Raw genomic sequence first — 22,834 nt, 5'->3', positions numbered from 1 at the left:
ACTTTTAGGTAAATAATCAAATTTTCATTTTAGTATTGTTAACAGAATATTAATTCAAAGATATTTTAAATATTAATATTTTCTGATCTTTTTTTTTGCGTTTATCAAAAATCGTAGTTAATCACAAAAAAAAACTTAGAAACTTTTTACAATAATTAGAAAAACATATTGTTTTTTCATTTTATATTATTAAATTAAAAAAAAAAGTATTAACTTTAAAAAAATGAGTTTGTAAAGTTTAAAACAAATATTTGTTCATCAATAAGTTATTTCTATATTTTAATACACACACAATATTTTTTTAACTTAATCAAATTTACTCAACCTGTATAACCCATGAGCCATTTTCAGTAAATGAATATCCAGCATAGATGATGCATCTATACTTAGTAACGCTTGCAAGTAAATTTCGAACACATTGTACCAATGTAATATGGTGAGGATTAATTAAAATTTCTGCAACTAAATTATCACTAGCATATTGAAACAGTTGTTCGCCTAAAACAATATATTATTTTTTACTATGTTTATTTAATAAAATATGTAAGTTAAAATGTTTAAAAAAATATTTATACTTACCATCTTTACCTTCTTCGCCTTCTATATTCTGATTGACAATATCGTTGAGTTCAGTAGATAAATTCACACCAGATTCTTCAAAACTCCAAGATGAAAGTCCTAAATAAATACAAAATGCATTAATTGTTCCTAATCGATAAGAAGTGAGTGTATAATAAATTAGAAGGCATTAAATACTTAAAAGTTATAGTCAATAATTATTATATTTTAGCATCAATGTCAGACGATAAAATTATTGATTTTAAAACTATTTTTAATATTATTTTATTATTAAATTATATTATTTTTTATTTAAAGAAATATAACCCCATAAAAGGCAAGAGTACAGACATTTTTGATGTACAATTTTTACAAGTATAAATCATAAATAATAATATTACAAAATATGAAAATAGCTACATTAATTAAATCTAAGGAAAGTTAAAAGTTTCCACATTAAGACGCCAACTGCAAAGTTAAAACTTTGATATGAGTACTGTAATAATTGACCATAATTAGGAAGATATATAAAGTTATTCCACAAACCAAGTAAGTATACAAATGCATAAATATTAAAATACTTATTTACATTATGTCTTATAAAAGCTGATGTTATTTCTATATTTATTATTTATAATTAGAATTTATCAATAATTAGAAAGACATTTATCCGAGAAATATGAGTTATATTCAAATGCTCTACTAATTTCTTAGCTGTATATACTATGTGTGTGTGTGTGTATTTTTAAAGCGCTCAACCAAAATCCATACCCAGAGTATCTATAATTCGGGTGTAAAGCCCTGCAAAAAAATGTAAAGCACATTTGAAAATGAATCAGTATAGTAGTAACACAGTGAATGCCAAATAGGATAAAGATAGTTCAGAACATGAGCTTTGAGCGATAGGTAATCTAATAAGGTTAATTGATGTTAAGACACATATATATATATATATATATATATATATATGTGCTTATTGCTTATTTCGTCATTTGCGATTTATTCGTTAAGAAGGCAAAAACAACAACACATTTTAATATGTCTAGAATAGGAAAAACCTGTAAGATTACATTTTTTTCACAAGAGGCTATTAAGCCATCCTATTGTTTATTAAAGTATAAAGTACATACAAATTATCGACAAAACGCTACAAGGTAAAATGATTGATACTTTGGTGGACGCTAAGCACACGTAATTTATCCACAAAAAATGTTTTTACTGGTGACAAGTATTTGAGAGCGGTATTTAGAGTAACATATAAATGTATGAGTAACATGATGTATACAATTTTTACAATGGACAGAGAAGCAATTTATCTATGTCGTAGCGTTTTTCAATAACTGTTAAAACAGATTTGACATTTTTATAATTACTTTTGTACACTGAAACAATACGCTACGAAATTCAGCTCATCGAAAAAGTGCATCTCTTATGACATGATTTACCCGACAAAAATGTGATGCGACGTGGTGCCCTCTTGAGTATCTTTAGTATTCTTAATCAAAATCGTTTACGTTTTTCATGTGATTTTTAATTTTTGGACATGTCAAATCTATGATGTTTTGACTTTTATTAATAGTCATCAAATATTATTTTTAAACTCTGTTAGTCAAACTACTATTGTTAACTTCCAATCAATCACCACCATCCCAAATATTTTCAATAGTGCGTTTTTACCTGTCAGTCAATAGTGTTGTACAAGTGAATTGTGGGCTACTAACTATTTTTGTAAAATGTTTGTAATAAATCGATGCGTAGGAATAATGTCTATGAAAAATAATAATTGCGTACCTCAATGTTTGGACCCAATAAGGTACAAGGTACAAGCCAAAAATGTCTAAAACTCTATACAAATATAATGGGCAGGCAATATGTTTACATAAATTTTGATTAAAAATATAATAATACAAATTGATCATTTTTATTTATGAATGTTTAATTAAGATAAAATTCAATACATTTTGTTAAAATAATGCAAATAAAATTACATGTAGGACAATTAGACTTTATATTTTCATAGCATTTAGTGAGGCCATCGTATTTTTAAGTTTAGACCATTAGACCTGACCTTTGCACAATTATTGTGTAATGTTAAACTCATGGACATCAGCTGATTCCGTTGAACCTATATGTGGGGTGGTGGTTAGGTAGACCACGCCCGGCGATTCAGTAACGTCACTACCGAGTCCGCAACCTAATCGATACCTGACCTACTCCATCTCTTCTCGAAAATTCTACTAAAAAAATTGCCTTAAGAGAAAAAAAATACATATTTATAGGTCTTTAAAAGAATAATAAAATAATACAATTGAACTACAGCAAAAAAGAACGTTACTACATCCATAAGCGTAAAGTTTAGTAAATGGAGATTGTTAATAGAATTAATGTATTTTGTCACGACATAATTTATGAAAAACACAACATAATATATCTTTTCACTTTTATGAGTTCTTAACTGTCTGAAATAATATATATATTTTTTATTATTAATACCCTCGCCATAAATAATAGTTAAATAGGCATTAAAAACTAACAAAAATGATGGGTGTAAAATACGTTTCACAGATAAACGATTAATAAATTACCACTAATGACTTACCCTAATGATAGAATATAGATGAACAAAAAATATAAGTTGATTATCGAATACAAAAACTACCATAGTTTTTTCTTCCCACAAACTTTTAAAATATCTCGTAAAAATTATGCTAATTTGTATACTTAAGTTATTACGGGTAATTTAAAATATACTCATCATACAGTTATATTTTGATAAATCATTCAATTTTCATAAAAGCTCGCAATTTTAGTTAATTTTGATGTTATTATTGTTATTTATTAATATAAGAATTAAAAATGTATATAAGTAAAATTATAAAATGCCATAACCGATGTAAAAGTCGAGACTTATTTTTATTAAATATAAACAAAAGTAAGGTTTGATTTTATTTTTTATAAAAAAAATTGTATACTTCATAATTTTATATTAGAGATAACTATTATTTTTTGATAGCTATATATAATAGTATGATACCTTATTTTAACCTTTCAACCGATAGTCTTCGAATAAAAATTTCTACAAAATTGCAGTTCCCTGGTTCAACTCTAACTTCTATATACTTCCTCATACATTTTTTTTTGCATTTGATTAACATGGAATTTGAAAACTATCATAATTTTTTCAATCTAAAAAAAAAATTTTGAAGCTAAAATATGGCACTTGGAAATTTTTTTGATGTTTCGCGATATCATTTTCTTAGCAAATTATGAAGTTATATCAATTTTAACTTCTAATGGACTTTAACTTGAAAAAAAAAACAATTTTCATCATGAAAAATCGAGAGTAATTTTGAAGTTTCATAGTTCAACTTTTAAAATTTTATTTTTACTAAATTAAAAATTAAATTTTTCCATATAATTCAAATAAAAAACCAAAAAAAAACACGAGAGAGTAGTTAAAGTTAAGATAGGAATCTGAATTTTTTAAGATTTCTTATTTAAATAGGCTAGTATCGAGGGGAGGGGGTGTAAGTAAAAAATATACAATTTAGTATATGCGTGTGCGTTAAATGGTATATGCTGAATTATCAAGTTTAAAGACTAATTTGACATTTACCCTGGTGGAGGATTTTTTTTAGAGAATACTGGAGCAAAAACACCAGACCACCCTTATAGGTAATGTTTTTCTTAAGTTTGTTATTCGTCGTTAAAACATTTAGTTTTAACTGTGAACAATAAATATAAAAAAAATAGTTATATATTAACAAAATTGTATGACTTTGAGGATGATCTAAAATTACCTAACATACAAAATCATTTTCGTTTAAAAAAATTATTTTAAAAATCTAGTAACTATTAAATGTTTTTTTAAATTTATCAACAAAATTTAGTTTTTAATTAATAGTTTTCCAAAAATTTTTAAATATTCAACTTAAACCTAAAAATAATATAGTATTACTTAAATGTTCTTACATTTTAATAGTAATGGCGTAATCAAAATTTCTGTACACAATTAGGAAAAATAGATACTACAAAGTGAGAGCATAGTACAAGAAACTATTAAAGTGGGTTGGATTCCACAAATGTAAAGTAAGTAAACAATTGATAGTAGCTATTACGTATTATCACTCCAATGTTTAAGTTAGGTTTTATTTTATTTTTGAAAGTTTAACTGAAATTATTAATTAATAAAATCAATAACCTACTTATAAGTAATACCTACTCTTTTAATAAATAGAATATTTATAATTATAATCTAATGTAATAATTACCCATTTAAATGTATTTGATCCTAATAAAGATTTATGTAAACAATGTAAATTAAATTATTTCAAAATATTTATAACCTTAAGGAGAAATGGAGTAATATTACTGAACGAATATTTCATTAACTGTGTCTTATTATTTTAGAATTTCAAATAACTTGTCAACCGAAAAGTTCTAAAAAAGTAAATGACGGTCTAAACAATACATTTTAGGAAACTATAAAGATTTAACTAGATTCGTATATAGTAAAAACATACGTTCTAGTTTTAAATTATTACAAGAAGAAAATATTTAAATTGTTACTATGCTGATGAGGTTTATTATTATTTTATTTACCTACGCCCAAAAGGGCGTGATTCCAATCAATTCAAATACTATTTTTACATTTTTTTTGCTTTAGGTACTTGTGTAATGATTGCGCGTTTTTAATTCTTTTTTTTTTTTGTTCACCCATTTAGTATTAATTTAACTATCCCCTCCCCCCATCATAGGTATGCATTAGGTATTAGTCCGCTAATATAATATAATGATTTTAATGGATTTTTCTTCTAAATTAGTATATAACCTTAGGTTTTGCGCAGTGCATTTTTGGGAAAACCCTTTAAAACACATTCCTGTTTTTCAATGAGTATTGTTAATTTTAAATGTATGTCATCCTGATTTCATTTATAAAAGCAGCTAACCCGTATATTACATGACGTTATAATGTAAAAAATTAAAGAAACTATACATAATATATTTGTTCACTATACTTATATCAAAAAACTAGAACGCTCATACATACAAATACATTTTTGGTAGTATACATAATTTTTAGCACTATAATAAAATTACGGGCTCTCATAGTTAAAATTAAAAACACTTCACATTTTTTTTTTTACCATCCACTTAAATTTTTTGTTACAACACTTGTGAACAATAACATAAACCATTTTTTTACAAATATTGAAACGATTTTCAAAATCTTTTAAAAAAAAGTTCATAGTGCTACATAAAATCTTAAACCAAAATTTAATTCAGCGAGAAAATTCCCAAAAAATCAAAGTGTAATGGTTTTTGCTTCCAAAAAATGTCGAACTTTATTATATATTATTGTAATTACTGTTACTCGTAATTTACTAAAATTGTGTTTAAGTATTGCGGTTGTCGCATTTTTAGGACAAGCGTTGCGTGTTAAGGGTATGGGGGTAACCCCATGTACTTAATACTTTATCTCAGTTTTCCAAAATTAAATTACTGTTTGAAAATCTAATCAACGCAACGCTTTAAACTCTATGAATGTGTATGTTAGTACCTATATATTCATAAATAAAAGCTAGTAGGTCGTTCTTATGCACAATGATTATAACTAAGTTATTTGATATATTCTTCACAAAACTTCTTATTACCCAGTTTGAATTGATACGATAGTTTAAAAAACCTATTTAACTATCTAATTCCAATTCATACGGTATTTCTGTAATACATAATTACATATTTGTGTATTATACAATATAGCTGTTGTCCTTTAGGTTACCTATCCATGTTCTTTTTTTTACTCACAAACGTACAATGGTTTTACATTTTTACAACTATTTTTGACAGACACATTTTGTTGTCTCCGGCTCATATACATCTTTAAAATTACAACCAAAAGGGTCTTATGTAACTTGGGTTTATATTTGGACGAATTGCCGTAGTTACTGCAGCAACTCCGTGAGACACGTGTTCCTGTTTTATATAATGATCGCTAGCCAGACGGGGGTAGTCATTTACTGTACAGGATATGTTGTTATCTAGCAAAAAGGAAACGAGCACTAATTTTATGTTAAACTTGTGACATTCAAACGTGTTCAAAAATTGAGCACCTATTCAAATTAATTGGATACTTAGTAAAACATATAATTCAAAAAACAACTATAGTAAATATTTTGGTAAATTCAATTTAGTCGAAAAAATTACTAGATATTATAAAAAAAATATTAGGATAATTATGTATAATATATAACATTGTAATCATACATATATATATATTACATAACATCATAATTAAAATACTATTGCGTTGGACAACAAATGAAAAATTAATGCATAAAAAACATTTTTCTTTTAAGAAATTAAGATTTGTAATGATATGTAGGTACTATTTTATAATTAAAATTAGTTACTTATAATTAGGTCTGTTTTAATTAGTTTTCACATTGGGTGTGTATAACTCAGAATCCTTTTAAACATTTATCCTCACATATCCCACAATGAAATTTTAATTTTCACAGAACTAATAATTAGCTTGCTTAGTCACTTTACTGCGGAAACTCATTAATTTGGTTGTTCATAATTCACAAAATAATAATTACTTTTGTTGGTGTACCTACGCCGGGCCATTTCTGTTTTAATGGATTATTCATTAAAATATTAATATACACGAGTGCGTTAATAGCTAGTACAGATGATATGAATATTATCTGCATTCATTCGAAGTTTGTAACTGGTACATCTGAGTGATTTGGCAACAGTTTGTTTTTAAATAGACACCATACGTAGACAAACAGTGACACCCCTACGTTGACATACACATGCTACAATCTCTCAAAATACATCTAGAGGTTACTAAACTGCCTGTAATAAAACTGGTAGGGATTTCTTTTATTATAACTCATTCATAAATTACCTTTAGTGAGCCTTTTTAATATGGCCAACTTGTGTTCAGCACTTCTCGGCTCAGCCAACACGATCAAAAGATATCCGCCTGCTAGCAGGGATTCGACATGACCCGATGGTGTAGCCATTTTTTTAAAGTGATGCTTAGTTCTTCATTTGATAAAGCGCTGGTTACACCTGAAACTGATGATAATATACGACCAAAGATTAATAAACAACACTATACTCTATCCCATATAAAAAAGGTAGTCCGCAAAAACAACAACTCGTCACCCCTGGCTGCGCAGTCACATAGAGAGTATGTCGCCTATTGGTGCTGCGCACTACCTTTCTTCTATGGGATAAAATAAAAGTAGTATCATGGGTTTATTTTTTTTGGTAGTTTTGTACCCACATTAGACGTATAGCAAAAAACACATTGATTCTAATTTTAATTTTAATCAACATCTACAATTAGCTATGGGCAACATTAAGATCGTTTATTAAAAAAAAAGTAAATGTAGATTAATGTAGTTAATTTAAAAATACTATTTTCTGTTTTTGCATTATAACTAATATTATAAAGATTTTTTGTTGATGTAGTATACTGATTAACCCTATGCGATTAATTCTTTACAAGGATAGGTAAATGTTGTAAGAATTAAGAAAATACATTGATAAGTCCTCAAGTTTAACATACAATAAGATCAGAAAAATAATAAATGGTCAAAATAAATCCACTTTTTTCCTAATAGCCATTAGGGAACCTCTTAAAAATAATAAAAAAACAATTTATATTTTCACGTGAAATGTTCGTGTTTTCTTCCCATTTTAAATGCATTTAATATAATTTAGTTAATTTTTTAAGTTAATTTAAATCTTTAAAAATTACTCAAATCATGATCTACAAATTATAGTGGCTGTCGCCTGTCCCAACCTTATAGTTATTGTGTTTAGTACATTGCATGCTAACTTCTTTTGAAGAAACATATTATGGAAATACAAAAAATATACATATATTTATATATTTTGTATTCATACATTGTTTTGCTATACTGTATATATGTATATGAATACAATATATTTGTATAACAATAATATATTAATAAAAAATGATAATAATGTCACAATACATTATTATAAACTATAGACTTGTAATGTTTTCCACCAAATATAAACAAAACTTTTAAAATACTAATATTTGAATTGATGTATGGAATTCAGAACCAAATAAATAATTGGATACATTTTTAAACCCTGACATTCGAGATAAACAATAAAATAAACAATTATTCTTTTAACATTTTAAACTTTCTATAATTTAATTATACCTACTCAGACCTCAGTTATTTCATATTTGGAAACAATTCGCATGACATTCTACAAGAATGATAAAAATAAAGTTACTTTACGAAATTATATAGGTACTTGTTTAGACAGTTCATATACAACACCACTTATAGTGAAAAAACGAATATAACACGCAAATGAAAATAATATGTTAAATTCTTATGAACTCTAAAATTAATTACAAAAGTAGTATAAAAATAATTATATTTAAATAACAACAATTTATTAATACTATAGAAAACAAATCATAAAGACCGCTATAAAATAAAATAACATTGTTTCTAAAATACTAATGTTTTAATATAATTGTCATATAGTAAATTGTCCAACCGAAAAATAAAATGGAGGACTATTAATTATGCTCGGAAACTGTTAAAAAATGTTCAGTCAATAAAATTAATTTTATTTTTCAGTTTGAAATTTGTAAAGTATCCTTGGAAAATTGAACTCCTTAATGACAAGGATGTTACTGAAACGGAGAAACCATATGGCTGAATAAATCCAAATCCCAATAAACTAGAAAATCGATTTCAAGATAAAATCAATCATTTGGAACGACAGGCGAAATGTCTCTTAGGGGTTTTCGCATTATGTAATCGATTTTGTTTAATAAATGAGACAAAAAAATTGATAAAATTTACAAATATAAAAATGAGTACTTAGACTTCACAACTATAGTTTTTGTTTCTAGCTAAGTCGGCTGTTAAAATACATTTTAATATTTTTCCGAAAAATCGTGTGTACCTATATTTATTGTAGAAACTTACCTTTTCGATGCACCTACGCTCAGGAAAGACTCTAAAATTTGTAAGAGCGACCGTTGTGTAAGATCCGTGTCTGCAGTGTGGCAGGGACTGCGGATTCGAGCACAGCGTATAGGAAAGCTACGGCCGGATAATGTACGGGACCATTGGTCGGCACCGCAGTGTAGCCAAATGAACGGTGTGATATTTCCTACCGGCTAAGGGTTGAAGTGGTGTTTGGGCATGATTCAACCTACACTGTTACGATGAGTGGGGTGCCGGTCTCCGTAGCCGCCGGTCGTCTACAGGATATATACATATATTATTTTCCTGGGCCATTCAAACGGTTATGCATCCCGGCTGAAGAGGGCAGGGAAGTCGACGATGGGCTTTCTTATGTATTTTAAGAAAATTCGTTGAGCGCAATATAGGTCCAACATATGATGTTTAATAAAAAAAAATACCCTTTCAGCTTGGCATCAAAATCAAAAATATACAAAATATATTTTAATAATCCAACGTTTTAAAGAAAAGAAATCTTAATATGCTTCCAGTGGAACAATATGATATTTTATATAAATATATATTATAGCCTAACCTAACAGAGTCGGACTGGCTCAGTCACGTTATTGGAAAGCTGTAAAATGATATCAAATATTATATGCAGGGTGGTTTTTTTAAAGTGATCCACTCAAAATCTAATAGGATTAATCAATAATTAATTTTGTTTTGTTTTTTGATCTCCCAAATAGTTTTAGTTTTATAAAATCGTTTGAAACTTAAATGGTAACGTGCATTTTGATTAAGCTTTTAAATTAAAAATATATATACTAATTATTTTGAGGGGTAAATACCAGTTATTAAATAACTATTAGGTTATTATAGTATAAAAGTTAGGACAGAAGGAGAAATTCAGTTGATTAATGCACGCATATAACAATTATACTTCACTCCACCCTTCCCATGTCCTAGACATTAAACTTTAATAACATTTGAAAAGTTATAAAATATATGCGGTACCATTTAAGAGGGCGTCAACCCACTTTTTTTCGACACGTAAACATTTCCAAGTCAAGACACTTTTTTGAGGAACTGAGCAGGTTTAGCATAAAAGTACATCTATACCAAATTAAAGATCTAGACCTTATCTAACTTTTGACAAGGGCGATTTTTGATAACAACATTTTTAGCAAAGTTATAAGCTTTCAAAAAACTAAAAGCTCAACTCAACTCAGTTTCTAAAAACTTTATCGAAAATTGCACATGTCAAAAGTTAGATAATGTGTTGACCTTTAATTTTGTATAGATGTACTTTTACGCTAAACCCGCTCAGTTCCCCAGAAAAGTGTCTTGACTTTGACATGTTTTACTTAAGTTTCAATATTTTTTATGCCAGCTGCTACTAATTTTTGAAGCTATTACCAAACACTATTAAAAGTACTAGGAGTTCATAAGAAGCAACCTAAAGAAACAAAATATGGTGTAATAGCGTAATAAGTCATTGTGACAGTTTATACTGTAGGCAATCCTATGCCGGTGCTCTTGACGTTGGTTAGCCTTATATTAATCATTTTATTAACCATTCTTCTCATAAGCTCCTGATACAAGTTTTGCTTTAACATGACCAATAATCAATGTTAACCCGAGAAGAACGTAATGTAATGATTGAAAATAAATGTTGTTTATAACAATATATTTGTTATACATTATTAAAAAATTGTCGTGTAATATTGTATTTTGTGTCTAATCAAAACAGTTTATTATATTGTTTGATTGACAAATGTAATTTAAGCAAAATAAAATTACTTAACAAATAATTGATATTGATATTTGATAACAATTTTACCGTTAAATACAATAATTAAAAAACACAATATTGTTGTTTAAGTAATGTACTATATTATTCGTTGCCCTTTAAAACTTTTTAAAACTATTTTTCACAATTTATGCAGATTTTGAGGTGGCCTTTAGTCTTTAGAGACTATAATATTTTGTGTTAAAATACAAAGCACTCAGTTTTGTTACAGCAGACAAACTGTGACCATACGGCTAAATTATACTTATGAATATTTCAGTAACTTAAAATATTTAATGAATTTTAAATTCTCCTATATCGTTTAAACACAACATAAGATGTCATTGTAAAATGTACTAGTATTACATGCAATTTATACTTTGTAAAGTATACTTAAGAACAGTCAGATAAAATATTTACACAATACGTATATTAACATTATAAAATCGCTTTCTAGATGCACTAATAACTATTTAAAAACTAAAATACGAGGACTATGTGTTTAAAATGACTACTTAATATATATTTTCTTATAATAAGTACAGCATTTTAACGACTTTCCATTCTGCACGGAAAAAATACATAGTTCAACTAACTAAAATTATGGTTAATATAGTATAACACAATAGATTTATAATTGAAATAACTAAATACATATTTCGGCCAATTTAATTTTTAGTTAATGAACTAAACATTTAATAATTTATTTCAATTATAAATTTATTGTGTTCCTACCTATATTAATCATAATTTTAGTGTAGCATCAAGCATGGATTTAATTTGTAGGATAATTTTAGATAAAAAAAACGTTAACGAAAAAATCCGAATGCGCTACCTCGTGGGTAGTACGAGTCTTACTGTACGACGTAGATTTATTAAACAAATATTTTGAGCTTTGAATTTTATAAAAAATGTGTGGTTATCTTTTAGATTGATGTGATTGACTATTGCTATCATTAACCTTATTTTTTAACTCTTTACTACTAACATATAAATCTACTACCTTAGCCATACAAAATCGTTTTTCAAAAATTTCTGTTTGAAATAGTTTACAAAAAGTAATCTCATCAAATTAAAATTCTATATTTATAGCTCAATACTACTGACATCATTTATAATACAATTAATGGTTCAATATTGTAAATTAAAAATTATAATATTGCATTATATGCGTAGTATGTGTAATTTAAATAATAAATATTAGTACAAATTTTAATTTAAAAAAAAATTAATTATCTTAAAAATAAAAATAAGATTTTTAAAATGACTATTGCTTTTAGTTCTTTATTACTCCTTTACTACTTAGAAAGTTTGAAGTTTGTAGCATGTAACGTCGCGATTACAGAGAAAACCCTAACAAAATTAGTTTATTTTACAACCAACATTCGGTAAGTTGAAACACATCATAAATCATAATTAATACTTCTTCTTTGTTTAATCACTATTCACTGTTCACGTTAATTACTGTTTCGGTCAGCTGGGTTATATTTTATTCAATACCTATCCTTATTATTGTTAATTTGTATTTTTACGTAAGTATGTAAAAATGTTTGGGTGAAGAGTATGTTGGTTGTGTATTTCAATATTGACGTTGGTGGCTTTTTCCATGTAAGTATAATTTTGGAATTTGGCTGATGCCCAAATTTAAAGTAATACTTGTATTGTGGGCAAATATTATTTGTGAGCGAAAAAGTGAAATTGTGGATAATATGCGATCGTTGATAACAATTAACAAGAAATTTGTTGTCTCCCTGGTGACGTTGTCTTCTAGTATACGATACCTGAATATGTTTTGTGTTGTCTTGCAGGTATCTCAATGTTTTTTTTTTTAGTTATGACAAAAATTAAAAATCAATATAATGACTCTCAAAACTGATAATACAATAATAATACGATAATATGATAATATGCACGGGCAGACTTAAGGGACTTTTGAGCAAAAGTCCCTTTAGTCTGCCCGTGCGTATACGATCCTGATTGGACTCGCGTCCAAACTGTTCAATCACAGTCATCTTAAGTCACATACTTTTGGGGTCGTGTGCGATTGCAAATCCGGTTCCCCCTGAAGTGATCGCCCGGGCGCCCACCCGGCTATCCCCTCGCCCCGCCCGAGATCGCGCCCCCGTGTCTTGCTTCTGTCGCGACCTTTCGACGGTGCCGAGGGACGCGTCCTCTCGTAACGCCTACACAGGCGTGTCGGAAGACCAGGGCGGATGGACCGGGCGTGGCGTGGCCGGCGTACGGGCCCAGGACCGCCTCGGAGGCTTCGCCGGCAACCAGGAGCCCAGGCTGCCGGTGCTGCTTTGGTGCCGGCGCGGCGGCCGCCACGAGCTGCAAGAGCCGCACGACCGGCGACGGTACAAGCGAAGCACTGCACCGCATGGGACCCTGGTCCTTCACATACGAACATTCCGTTACATTGGCCGTGTTCACATTCCGTAGGTCATGTACGCGAGTGTGGCTGTTATCAGCAAGTGCAATTATTACAATATTGTTAAATCATATTGGTAAATATGATTTATATTCAAGCCCAATTTTTATATTAATTTTACAAAAATATGTTTTGAAAGATGCACGTTTCTAGAATATTGAACAGTTTAGGCGGATATTTACAGATTTTATATTTTATATTATATTATATTTTTGGTTAATTCGGTTTTTTCTAAAAAAATTTCTCCTAAGAGGATTACCCATTTTTAGATGAAAACCCAGCGAGTTTTTAAATTATCTAATTATATTTTAGAATTGGTTGGGTTTAGTTTTGAAATTTTGAAACATAGAAAACAATATTATATACAGTAGATTTACTAAAAAAAGACGCTATAATTATTCAGATGCTAGTCTTATTGATTAGTTTTAAAAAAAATTAATTTCCAGTCTTATAAAGGCACAATTGACAATTTTTCAGGGAGCAAAAACTAAGTTAGTTTATGTGTGCCTCAAACAATTCTATGCCTCAACCATTTTAAAGCGCTAAGTTGGCCCGGCTATTACCTTTTTTCACCAAATGAATCTCTATAATTGATAATGGTCACAATGTACCATTTAAATATTGAATGATATCATTGAGGGTGACGTTTTATTGACGTTTTAGACCAAAAATCCTGACAACATTTCAAATACTTAGGGTGGTCCGATTTTAATTGTGTAAAGATTTACTTTGTTCTTTGGCTACTTTACTAGACTATATTATGTAGGAAACTGTTTTTTTAATATTTTTCTTTCTTTATGTAAAAAAATTGTTTATTAAAATTGAAAATTTTTCTAATTTAATTACAAGAAACCGAATTTTTTAAATGAAAATCAGTTTCCTATATTATTTAGTAAACTAGTAAAAAAGCTCGAATTTTTTTTCAGAATTGAGATTGGATCATTTAAAGAAGACGTAATTTTGTCAGACTTTTAGATCCAGAATACCATCAAAATGGCGTTTACTCATTTAAAAAAATGTAGTATTTATACTTTGAAGCTTATACAAATTAATCTCTTAATAAATTGACATAGTCGAAATAAATTAAAACAATTTTTTTCTTGAATATAGTCTGTATGACGCCTGATAAAGCTCGTCAGCTTTTGATCCCCTTAACTTAATGGGGATTATGTGATGTTTAAGGATTGTGTTGTGATACTACTACAGCAAATACAGTCATACACACCGTTTAAGCGGAGCATATTATACTCGTAAATAAAGATGTGTGTATTTATTACTAATTTTTACGTTAAAGCATGGATTTAACCAACTGTCAGCTGTCCTCTGCCAAACAAAGCACTTTATATAAATGTACAATTTATTAAAGATTTGAAATTGTATGAAACAATTTATAAAGACGTAATATCTAGAGTAACAATGACAATTTCTCTTAAAATGTGTTCAAGAACATACAAATCATCTGGATTGTTATAAAAAGAGATTGAAGGATCCATGTTACATAATATAAATTTAAAACATTTTTTTTTTTTTACACTTTTTAATTATTATGAAATACATTTTATTTTTAGATAAAATGTCATGTGGTTGTATGGAAATATGACGCAGTAAAGAACTTACACATTTTATACCGTGCCGCATTGTCGTTTGTCGTTAGTCGACAAAAAAATTAACTATACCTACTGTACATAGAACAATAATTATTTTATAATATGTAAGTAATTTAACTTACATTAAGGGTATATTTTTAACTTACGGATATGAAGTATATCTGTTTAACATAGTCAAAGTGTAATAGGAAAGTAGGTACCGATTACCTATTTAGCTAAATGTTAAGTGTGCCATTTATTGTATTTTTAGTTATATAACTTTATACAATCTCTTCTACGTAGTTTTAAAAAAGCGACTTTTTAAGTCTTAACCCATTGTGTGCGACATGTTTGAATAACGATTTCAAACCATAGACACATTAAGTAAACGTGAATTATAAGACCAAACCGTAGGTTATAGTTTGGCGAGTTGAGACGTCCAGTGATGGAACTCAGATGGATGTTTTAGAGTATGGGAAAAAGCATGTAATTACTTTAATTCGCAAAGCAGTACATGTACTTAACGGCAATGGAGGGATGATGCAAAGGAAAAGCGTGTGGTATTATATGTCAAATAATAATAATTAATTAACAATCGGATACGGACAAAGCGGTGGGGAGGTGATTGGCACCGAATTACATGCGGCACGTGACGCGCATCGGTTAGCGGCTTGCCCGTAGGTTGTTGGCGTCGGCCTATGCGGTGTAATGCGTTTTCATGCGGCGGCGTGGAAAACTGCGGAAAATCGTGTACCGCCGGCGGCAATGCCGGTAGGAGAGGTCGTCGGGTGGCTTTCCCGAGCGCGCCGACTCTGGTGGCGTCACAGTCGCAGCACGCTACATACGCATGGGTTCCTGATAGTGAGTTTAAAAAAATTGCGGAAAACGCACGAAAACGGCGATTCCAATTTCCCGAAAATCGTGGTAATAACGCGGTTGCGGTGTGAAAAAAAATCGTACCGACGGTGGTACGTTGAGACGCGGCGGCCGCCCGTCACCCGATACATTGTTCTGGTATCGACGCGATTATTATTATTATTATTATTATAACGGTTCACTTTTTCTCTCTCGCCCGCGACCCGCGAGTCGACGCCCGACGCCGGCTGGTACCCTGGTACAATCGCTCGCATTTCTTCAGCCAAGTGTGACCCGGGACGGATGGCCAGCTCTCGCGGCCAGGAACCGTTCACACCCGTCGCGTGCACGATGCCATGTTATTTAATCGCGTCAACATTATATTAAATATTACAAATTTATTGATCGTTTGAACTTTGATACGAGTTGTCACGAGGAACATTATCATGATGTGTTATTTTTAAATATTAATTTACAAACACTACGCAAAAAATTGATTTATGTATATTGAATTTTAAATAAGAATAATTATATTGACCAACAAAAATTTGCGCGCTGCATAAATTATTTGAGAAGAAACTGAGCAAATCATGGGATTATAATATTTATACAATGAAATAATTTAAAAATACCCTTAACTACGAAAAATAATACACTTTTCAGTGGAATTGTAATTCGGTATCAATAGTATGATAGGCGCTCACAACAGACTGAGCCTCAGTCTACTACTAAAGTGGTTTACTGAATTATTTTTCATATAATTATAGTGAAGGATAGTATGTAGTGTTATAAACAAGGGTGTTTTCCAATATTTTGTTAGTTTTTTCACAGAATATCCCTAAAACTTTTTCTGTGAATGATAATCTTTATATTCTCATGTGATTACCGCCTTCCAATAAGTGATTAAGGTATTGTGAAACTAATAATTTATATGATTTGTACAACGTTGTAGTATCGATTAATTAAAAAAACAACATGAATCAGAATCAGCGATAAAAACTGACGTCGTAACGATGGGGTCATATTGAATCGATAACACAATGTCATCACACGACTGGGACGCGTTTGGTGTAAACGCGGCAATGCCGTTGTCTCACATACGCCGTTGCCGTCCGCCGCGTCGGCCTTGACATACGGCCCGCACATTGCGGCGATTGTGGCGGCGGCTGGCAGCGCTCATTGTGCCGCCTCGAGCGGCTGAGGCCCTGGTACTCGGTGATCTCATTGGAGGTGAATATGGCTGCGACAAAGGGCAGACGACACGCGCGGATGAGTCGCGGCCGCCGTCGCACTTCCCCGCCCTCGAGCCGTGCCGGCCGTAGGACCACCAGTGCGGGCAACTGGCAGAGGCTACAGCTGCCGCTGTCGAGCCGCGGCCGCCGCTGTTATTACCGTTGGCCGTGTTTCGGTTGCCGCGGTTACGGTTTGTTATCGTTACCGCTGGCCACGCCGCGCCGTGCCGTGCCGTTTTCATAGAGCATTTATATTCAATTTTAAAATACCGCGTTCGGATCATAATTTGTGTTTTTTTTTTTCATAATAATAAAAGGTCGGCGTTTACATTGATAACCCGTCGCATCGCTGGCATGCTAAAAAGATAATAGAAAAAAATGTTTTGACGGCTCGTGGTTATGGGCAACGTCTTGCGATTTAAATGTGTCAACTGTGCAAACGCAGACCAACGGCAACGCAGGTAACAGATATTGCATATTGCATATTGATAAGGCGCTACTTATGATAAATACGTTATTATGATGCTTGTTATAGTTTTATAACAAAATTATGTAATTTATATACATTTGTTTTCATCGACATTTCATTTTGACAATATTAAATGCCACGTAATTATTAAAAAGTACGGGTAATTCGAAAAATATCCAACTAATTAGAAATAGGTTGTAGAACTATACTAATAATGCTTATTTTTATTATATTGATTTGATATTGACTTTTCACGTGTACATATTTTGAAGAAAAAAAATGTTTTCCTAGATCAATAACAATAAGTTAAAAAAATACAAAATCAATGTTCAGTATTTTAAAGGGGTAAACTTTCACAATAACTATTATTGTGAAAAACTTATTTTCTTTTTATTAACCTCTCTCAGTATAATTATAAAATTTACTTTTTCAATAAATTAACCATGCTAAATAATAGGTATTTTTATTGTCTAATATTTAAAAAACTGAATAGCAAAAATACCCTAGGCTTTCATATTATTATTTCTGGCAAGTGTCAAATATTAACAATTCACCATGACCTTCTAACGATAGCACAACATGCCTATTATCAACTTCGCTTATTTTTAACGACATACTACCTCAATTTTTACAATGCACAATACTATAATTAAGTCTTCAGTTATGTTTTTTAAAATCGACATTATATGCTCCCAAGTATTTTGTTCCCACAACATCACAGGTCAAATAACTCTCTAAGAGATCATAACACTAATTTTAAGATCCTTTTCATAATTAGTCGTATAATTAGACATATATAGATATACTAACATTACAGAACACTTCCCAGCTTAAAGTAATTTGTGCAAAATTATTACTGACAATATTCAATATATTCTTTTGAAAGTAATAATGCTATTTTTTTTAAATAATTAAATGTGTATCTATATTTTTTTTATATTAGAAAAATGACTGTTTTGCTGATCGGTCTAGATAACGCCGGAAAGACTTGCATTCTCAAAAGTATATTACGAGGTAAAGCCTAAATTTAAAATAAACTATACAAAAAATCAGTGTTTGGAATATTTATTTGGAGATAAATAATACATTTGCATTTTTTTTTCAATTGCATTCTATTTAAATAATATTGGTGATAAAGCTTTTTCATTTTATGGTGCTTTTATTCGATTGATGTCAAATTAAAACGTTCTAAAGCCTAAGAAAAAAAAATGTTAAATGTGGTCAACGTACTTATTTAGCCAAGTAGATCCAATAATTTTACCTAAATTGGAGATTGAACACTGTCTAGATTGTCGTGCCTATTAGAAAGTATATCATTTATTAATGTTTAAGAATACAATTTTGGAATTGGGTTAATTTTTCAAATTTGCATTCACATTTATTAGATACCCAAAATAGAATACATTCCTCTCTATTCAAAGTTCAAACACTCAAAGAAAATATGGTGAAATGGGGTAACTGCAATTAATTGGGGTATGGGGCAAACGCAACTACAAAAATTTCACTCAAAAATGCCTAGATTTTTTTTTAATTTAACGTTAAAACGTTTCAACATTGGATAGGCAAATAGTTCAATTAAAAGTTGCAGTTACCCGACTTCACTGTACTATATACGTGTTCGTTTATAATGTCGTTCATAATGTAGTCTCATTGCATGTTTTAGAAAAACAAAAAAATGTTCTTCCTACAATCGGATTTTCGTCTTCCTCGTTCCGTCACCGGGACAACGACATTACCATTTACGACCTAGGCGGTCACAAACAGATACGTGATATATGGAACCAATATTTTGCCGACGTACATAATGGCGGGCTTACATAAAACGATATAATATTATGTTATCTAACGACAAAATCTGTGTGATTTTACAGGTGCACGGCGTCGTCTTCGTGGTGGATTCGACGGATCACCGGCGGCTAGACGAGTGCAGGGATGTGTTCACAAATGTGTTGAAGCACGACAAAATAGCCGGAAAACCCGTGCTGCTGTAAGTGCGCATTTTACCGACCTCGAATTTGGAGCATTAAAAAAAACCACCATATTGTCCGCGATTAGATTAGGCAACAAACAAGACAAGCACGGGGCTTTGGACGAATTGGATATTGTCGACCGGTTGAACGTGGAAGCCGTGGTGAACATAAACAAATGTCCAACTCTAGTGGAAACGTGCACTGCTCTACACATGGCACCGATCCACTATTGCAGTGCCGCTTTCGTCGATCCCTGCATCGATAGTGGTTTTAAGTAAATAGTCCACGATATTCGTCAAAAGTATATTATGTGTATTTAATACCCAGTTAAACGCGTGTGTCTCTGTCGATAAAGCTGGCTGGTATCGCAAATAGTTAAACAATACAGCGCTTTAAACGCTCGCGTGACGCAAGACGTGGCCCATTACAAGGCGGACGTGGATAGGAAAATACAGGAATGGAAAAAAAAACAAGAGACTTCGAACGACTCTTATTTGCTATCGTTTAACGCTCCTCATCGGAGGTCGACTAAACGAAATCCTTTCAGACATATAACCAGAGTCATAGTAAGTTGTGTGTTATTACATTTTACACAAAACCCTTTTAACAACATTATGATATTATGCAATTGGTGGCTGGCTTTGTTGATATGATTTCAAATTTTACCAGCAGTCAGCATTCCGGCGCTGTAGTACTTTTTTTTTAAAAAATTAAATAAATGGCAGATCGCAGATTCAACAAGAGCATGTAAAGAGAATTTGCTGACTATTAGTTTTCACATAAAAACTACTTGTAGTCTATATGAGCAGTCTTTTATTTTTTTGATTTCGTGATTGCAATAAAGTTGGTAGGCGAATACCTAAAAAATTACTTAAACGCTTAGGTAAATAACCCAGTTTTTTAACTACACGCGTGCTTGAATAAGATGATAATTAAAAAAAAAAAAAGAGTTTGAAACCAAAATTTAGCTAAATTTAATAAAAACAAATAAAAGGAATAAAGTATTTAGTCAATTGAATTATAAAGATATTATATAATTATATTATTACATATTTCATTCGAATAGATTTATGTTAATATTTTTAGCACGTCCAACTAATAGTTTCAAATTGTGCCTATAAATGTTTTTTGGTCAAATCACATTCAGATAAATAGCTTAGTTTAGGGTTAATGTAAATATACACATTTTGCAGTGCAGAAACTGACCGCAGACATTTTAAAACATTAGGTACTTAAACTACAAATAACCATCGATTCGAATCATGTATTATTTAATCATTAGAAAAATGCTCAACTTTGTTTGAAACAAAAAAAAATTCTCATTAGTATATAACAACGCATAATGCGTGTGTCTAGGATAGTTTTGAATCGAAAACACAAAACCCCGCTGAAGACATGGGGAGTACTTCTTTCATCATCCCTCTAAGAGAAGAAACACCCGAACCGGCACCTGTTGCTTTCCGAAACAAAGTCAAACCAGCTGTCGTTCAATCAGCTTCTGCCCGTAGTCCAGAACCGGGACCGCGGCCGGGCCGTTCGAGGTCGCCGCTATTTAGGGCTCTTTCCAAAGAAAGCGAACGCGGACAAGGAGAAGCCAGCACGTCGTCTTTACACGTGGCACCAGCTGTGGTCGGAAGCGACAGGTTGCCAAAGGAGGAATCGTTCACTGCTAAAATGAAAAGGTCCGTCTTTAGCAGGTCGAATTCGGCAGGTGGGAAGTCGTCGACTTCGGTGCACAGACGACCGTCAAGTGCACGGTCTTTAAAAAAAAGTAAGTCGACCAAAAACTGAGTCGTGCTTTACGGTAATAAATTGTTGTTGGTTTTCTGTAGATTTTAAAGGTCCGGGGGCTGGAACAACCCTCGAAAAAACTCTTAATGAGCCTGAAGTCGTAGTCCGTCGGCAGAATCTTCAAATGACTGAAACGGCCACTCGACTACCAGAAATTTCCAGTCACATGTGAGAACACTGATGAATGTTGTACTGTAATTATGCCCGATTGAGTGATTTATTGTTTTGATTATTTTATATTTTAAATGATATTGGTATGTTTTATGTCGTTTTTATACTATCTATATGATATATTTTACTATGTAAATACAAACATATTTCGCACTTGGCTATTGAAACTGAATTGATTTAATTTAGCATTTTTTTAATTTATCAATCGTTACTTATCTACGGTGTAACCAATATTAGGCTTCAGGAAAAGTATCTATTTCTTTATTATTAGTACACGATACATATATACCTATTAAATAACAATGTTTATTTGATCAACACAAAATGCCATGAAGTCTACGGTTAATTACTGTAAAATTCTTTGCCACAATTATGTTTTATGTTAAAACGAGGTGAAGTTTTGCATCGTTAAATTTCTTAAAAACAAATTAATAACAATTTTCACACATCTAGTCGTTTGAACTCACGTTAAATTACAGTAAATGCACAACAAATTATAGGTTTTTTCTAAACGTTTCAACGTAAAATAATTGTAAACAGCTAATTTCATAAATGCTTTGAAATTAAAAAGAATTCAGAAATGATTTAATGACTTCAACATTTTTGTGAACATTAACTTTTTTTGTGTAAAACAAGCCTAGAGGTAAGCTTTTAATGCAAAATTAAGCACTTTTAACGAGAGTGCATCTATAATAATAATGATCTGCATTCTAACATAGTTGAATTATAAAAACAATTTGTAGCAAACAAAACAATGTCTTTTTAACTTCAAATTATATTTAAGTTAAGTACATTCTTATTTAAATAAAAAATTATTTAGTTGAAGTTAAATATTATGTATTATACCTAATGCAAATCGTACTTAAATAATTTTTTTTGGTTAAAATAAAAATAAAATATGTCATATTTGTTTTATTAAATTATATTTTTATTTAATGTCCAGATTTGTATATAGATGGGCAAAAACAAATAAAATATATGCAATTTTAACTTATATT

The 22,834-nt window shown here is 30.5% G+C and overlaps 2 protein-coding genes across 20 annotated transcripts in view; one reads left to right on the top strand and one right to left on the bottom strand.

The window, feature by feature from the left end:
* Nucleotides 1-9,658, bottom strand: part of LOC126836524 (microtubule-associated protein futsch-like) — a 28,742-nt gene extending 19,084 nt beyond the window's left edge. For all 19 annotated transcript variants that reach the window (XM_050570103.1, XM_050570118.1, XM_050570172.1 and 16 more), the window contains exons 1-4: nt 9,561-9,658; nt 7,475-7,647; nt 580-678; nt 326-498 (exon numbers count right to left, since the gene is read on the bottom strand). In XM_050570103.1, coding sequence (XP_050426060.1) covers nt 326-498; nt 580-678; nt 7,475-7,592 — 390 coding nt within the window. In that variant the 5' untranslated portion in view covers nt 7,593-7,647; nt 9,561-9,658. The remainder of the gene's footprint in view (nt 1-325; nt 499-579; nt 679-7,474; nt 7,648-9,560) is intronic.
* Nucleotides 9,659-17,769: 8,111 nt separating this feature from the next.
* On the top strand, nt 17,770-21,930 carry LOC126833987 (ADP-ribosylation factor-like protein 13B). Its single transcript, XM_050565624.1, has 8 exons — nt 17,770-17,896; nt 18,848-18,918; nt 19,568-19,701; nt 19,776-19,891; nt 19,960-20,148; nt 20,230-20,440; nt 21,231-21,645; nt 21,707-21,930. Exons 1-8 carry the CDS (start codon nt 17,835-17,837, stop codon nt 21,835-21,837), a joined length of 1,329 nt encoding a protein of 442 aa, XP_050421581.1. The 5' UTR covers nt 17,770-17,834; the 3' UTR covers nt 21,838-21,930.
* Nucleotides 21,931-22,834: the final 904 nt, after the last annotated feature.

The sequence above is a fragment of the Adelges cooleyi genome, unplaced genomic scaffold (genome assembly GCF_023614345.1).
Source record: "Adelges cooleyi isolate 19-005CV unplaced genomic scaffold, UGA_ACOO_1.1 ACOO_flye_CR_arks_rails_tigmint_CR_PRNA_1, whole genome shotgun sequence".
NCBI lineage: Eukaryota > Metazoa > Arthropoda > Insecta > Hemiptera > Adelgidae > Adelges > Adelges cooleyi.
Note: the sequence above shows the minus strand (reverse complement) of the source record. Positions and strands in the feature narration are given on the sequence as shown.

Coding starts and splice junctions, on each gene's coding strand:
- LOC126833987 (XM_050565624.1), top strand. CDS start 17,835: ATGGGCAACGTCTTGCGATTTAAATGTGTCAACTGTGCAAACGCAGAC. Junction 18,919..19,567: donor TCTCAAAAGTATATTACGAG/GTAAAGCCTAAA, acceptor TGCATGTTTTAG/AAAAACAAAAAAATGTTCTT. Junction 20,149..20,229: donor TGCATCGATAGTGGTTTTAA/GTAAATAGTCCA, acceptor CTGTCGATAAAG/CTGGCTGGTATCGCAAATAG.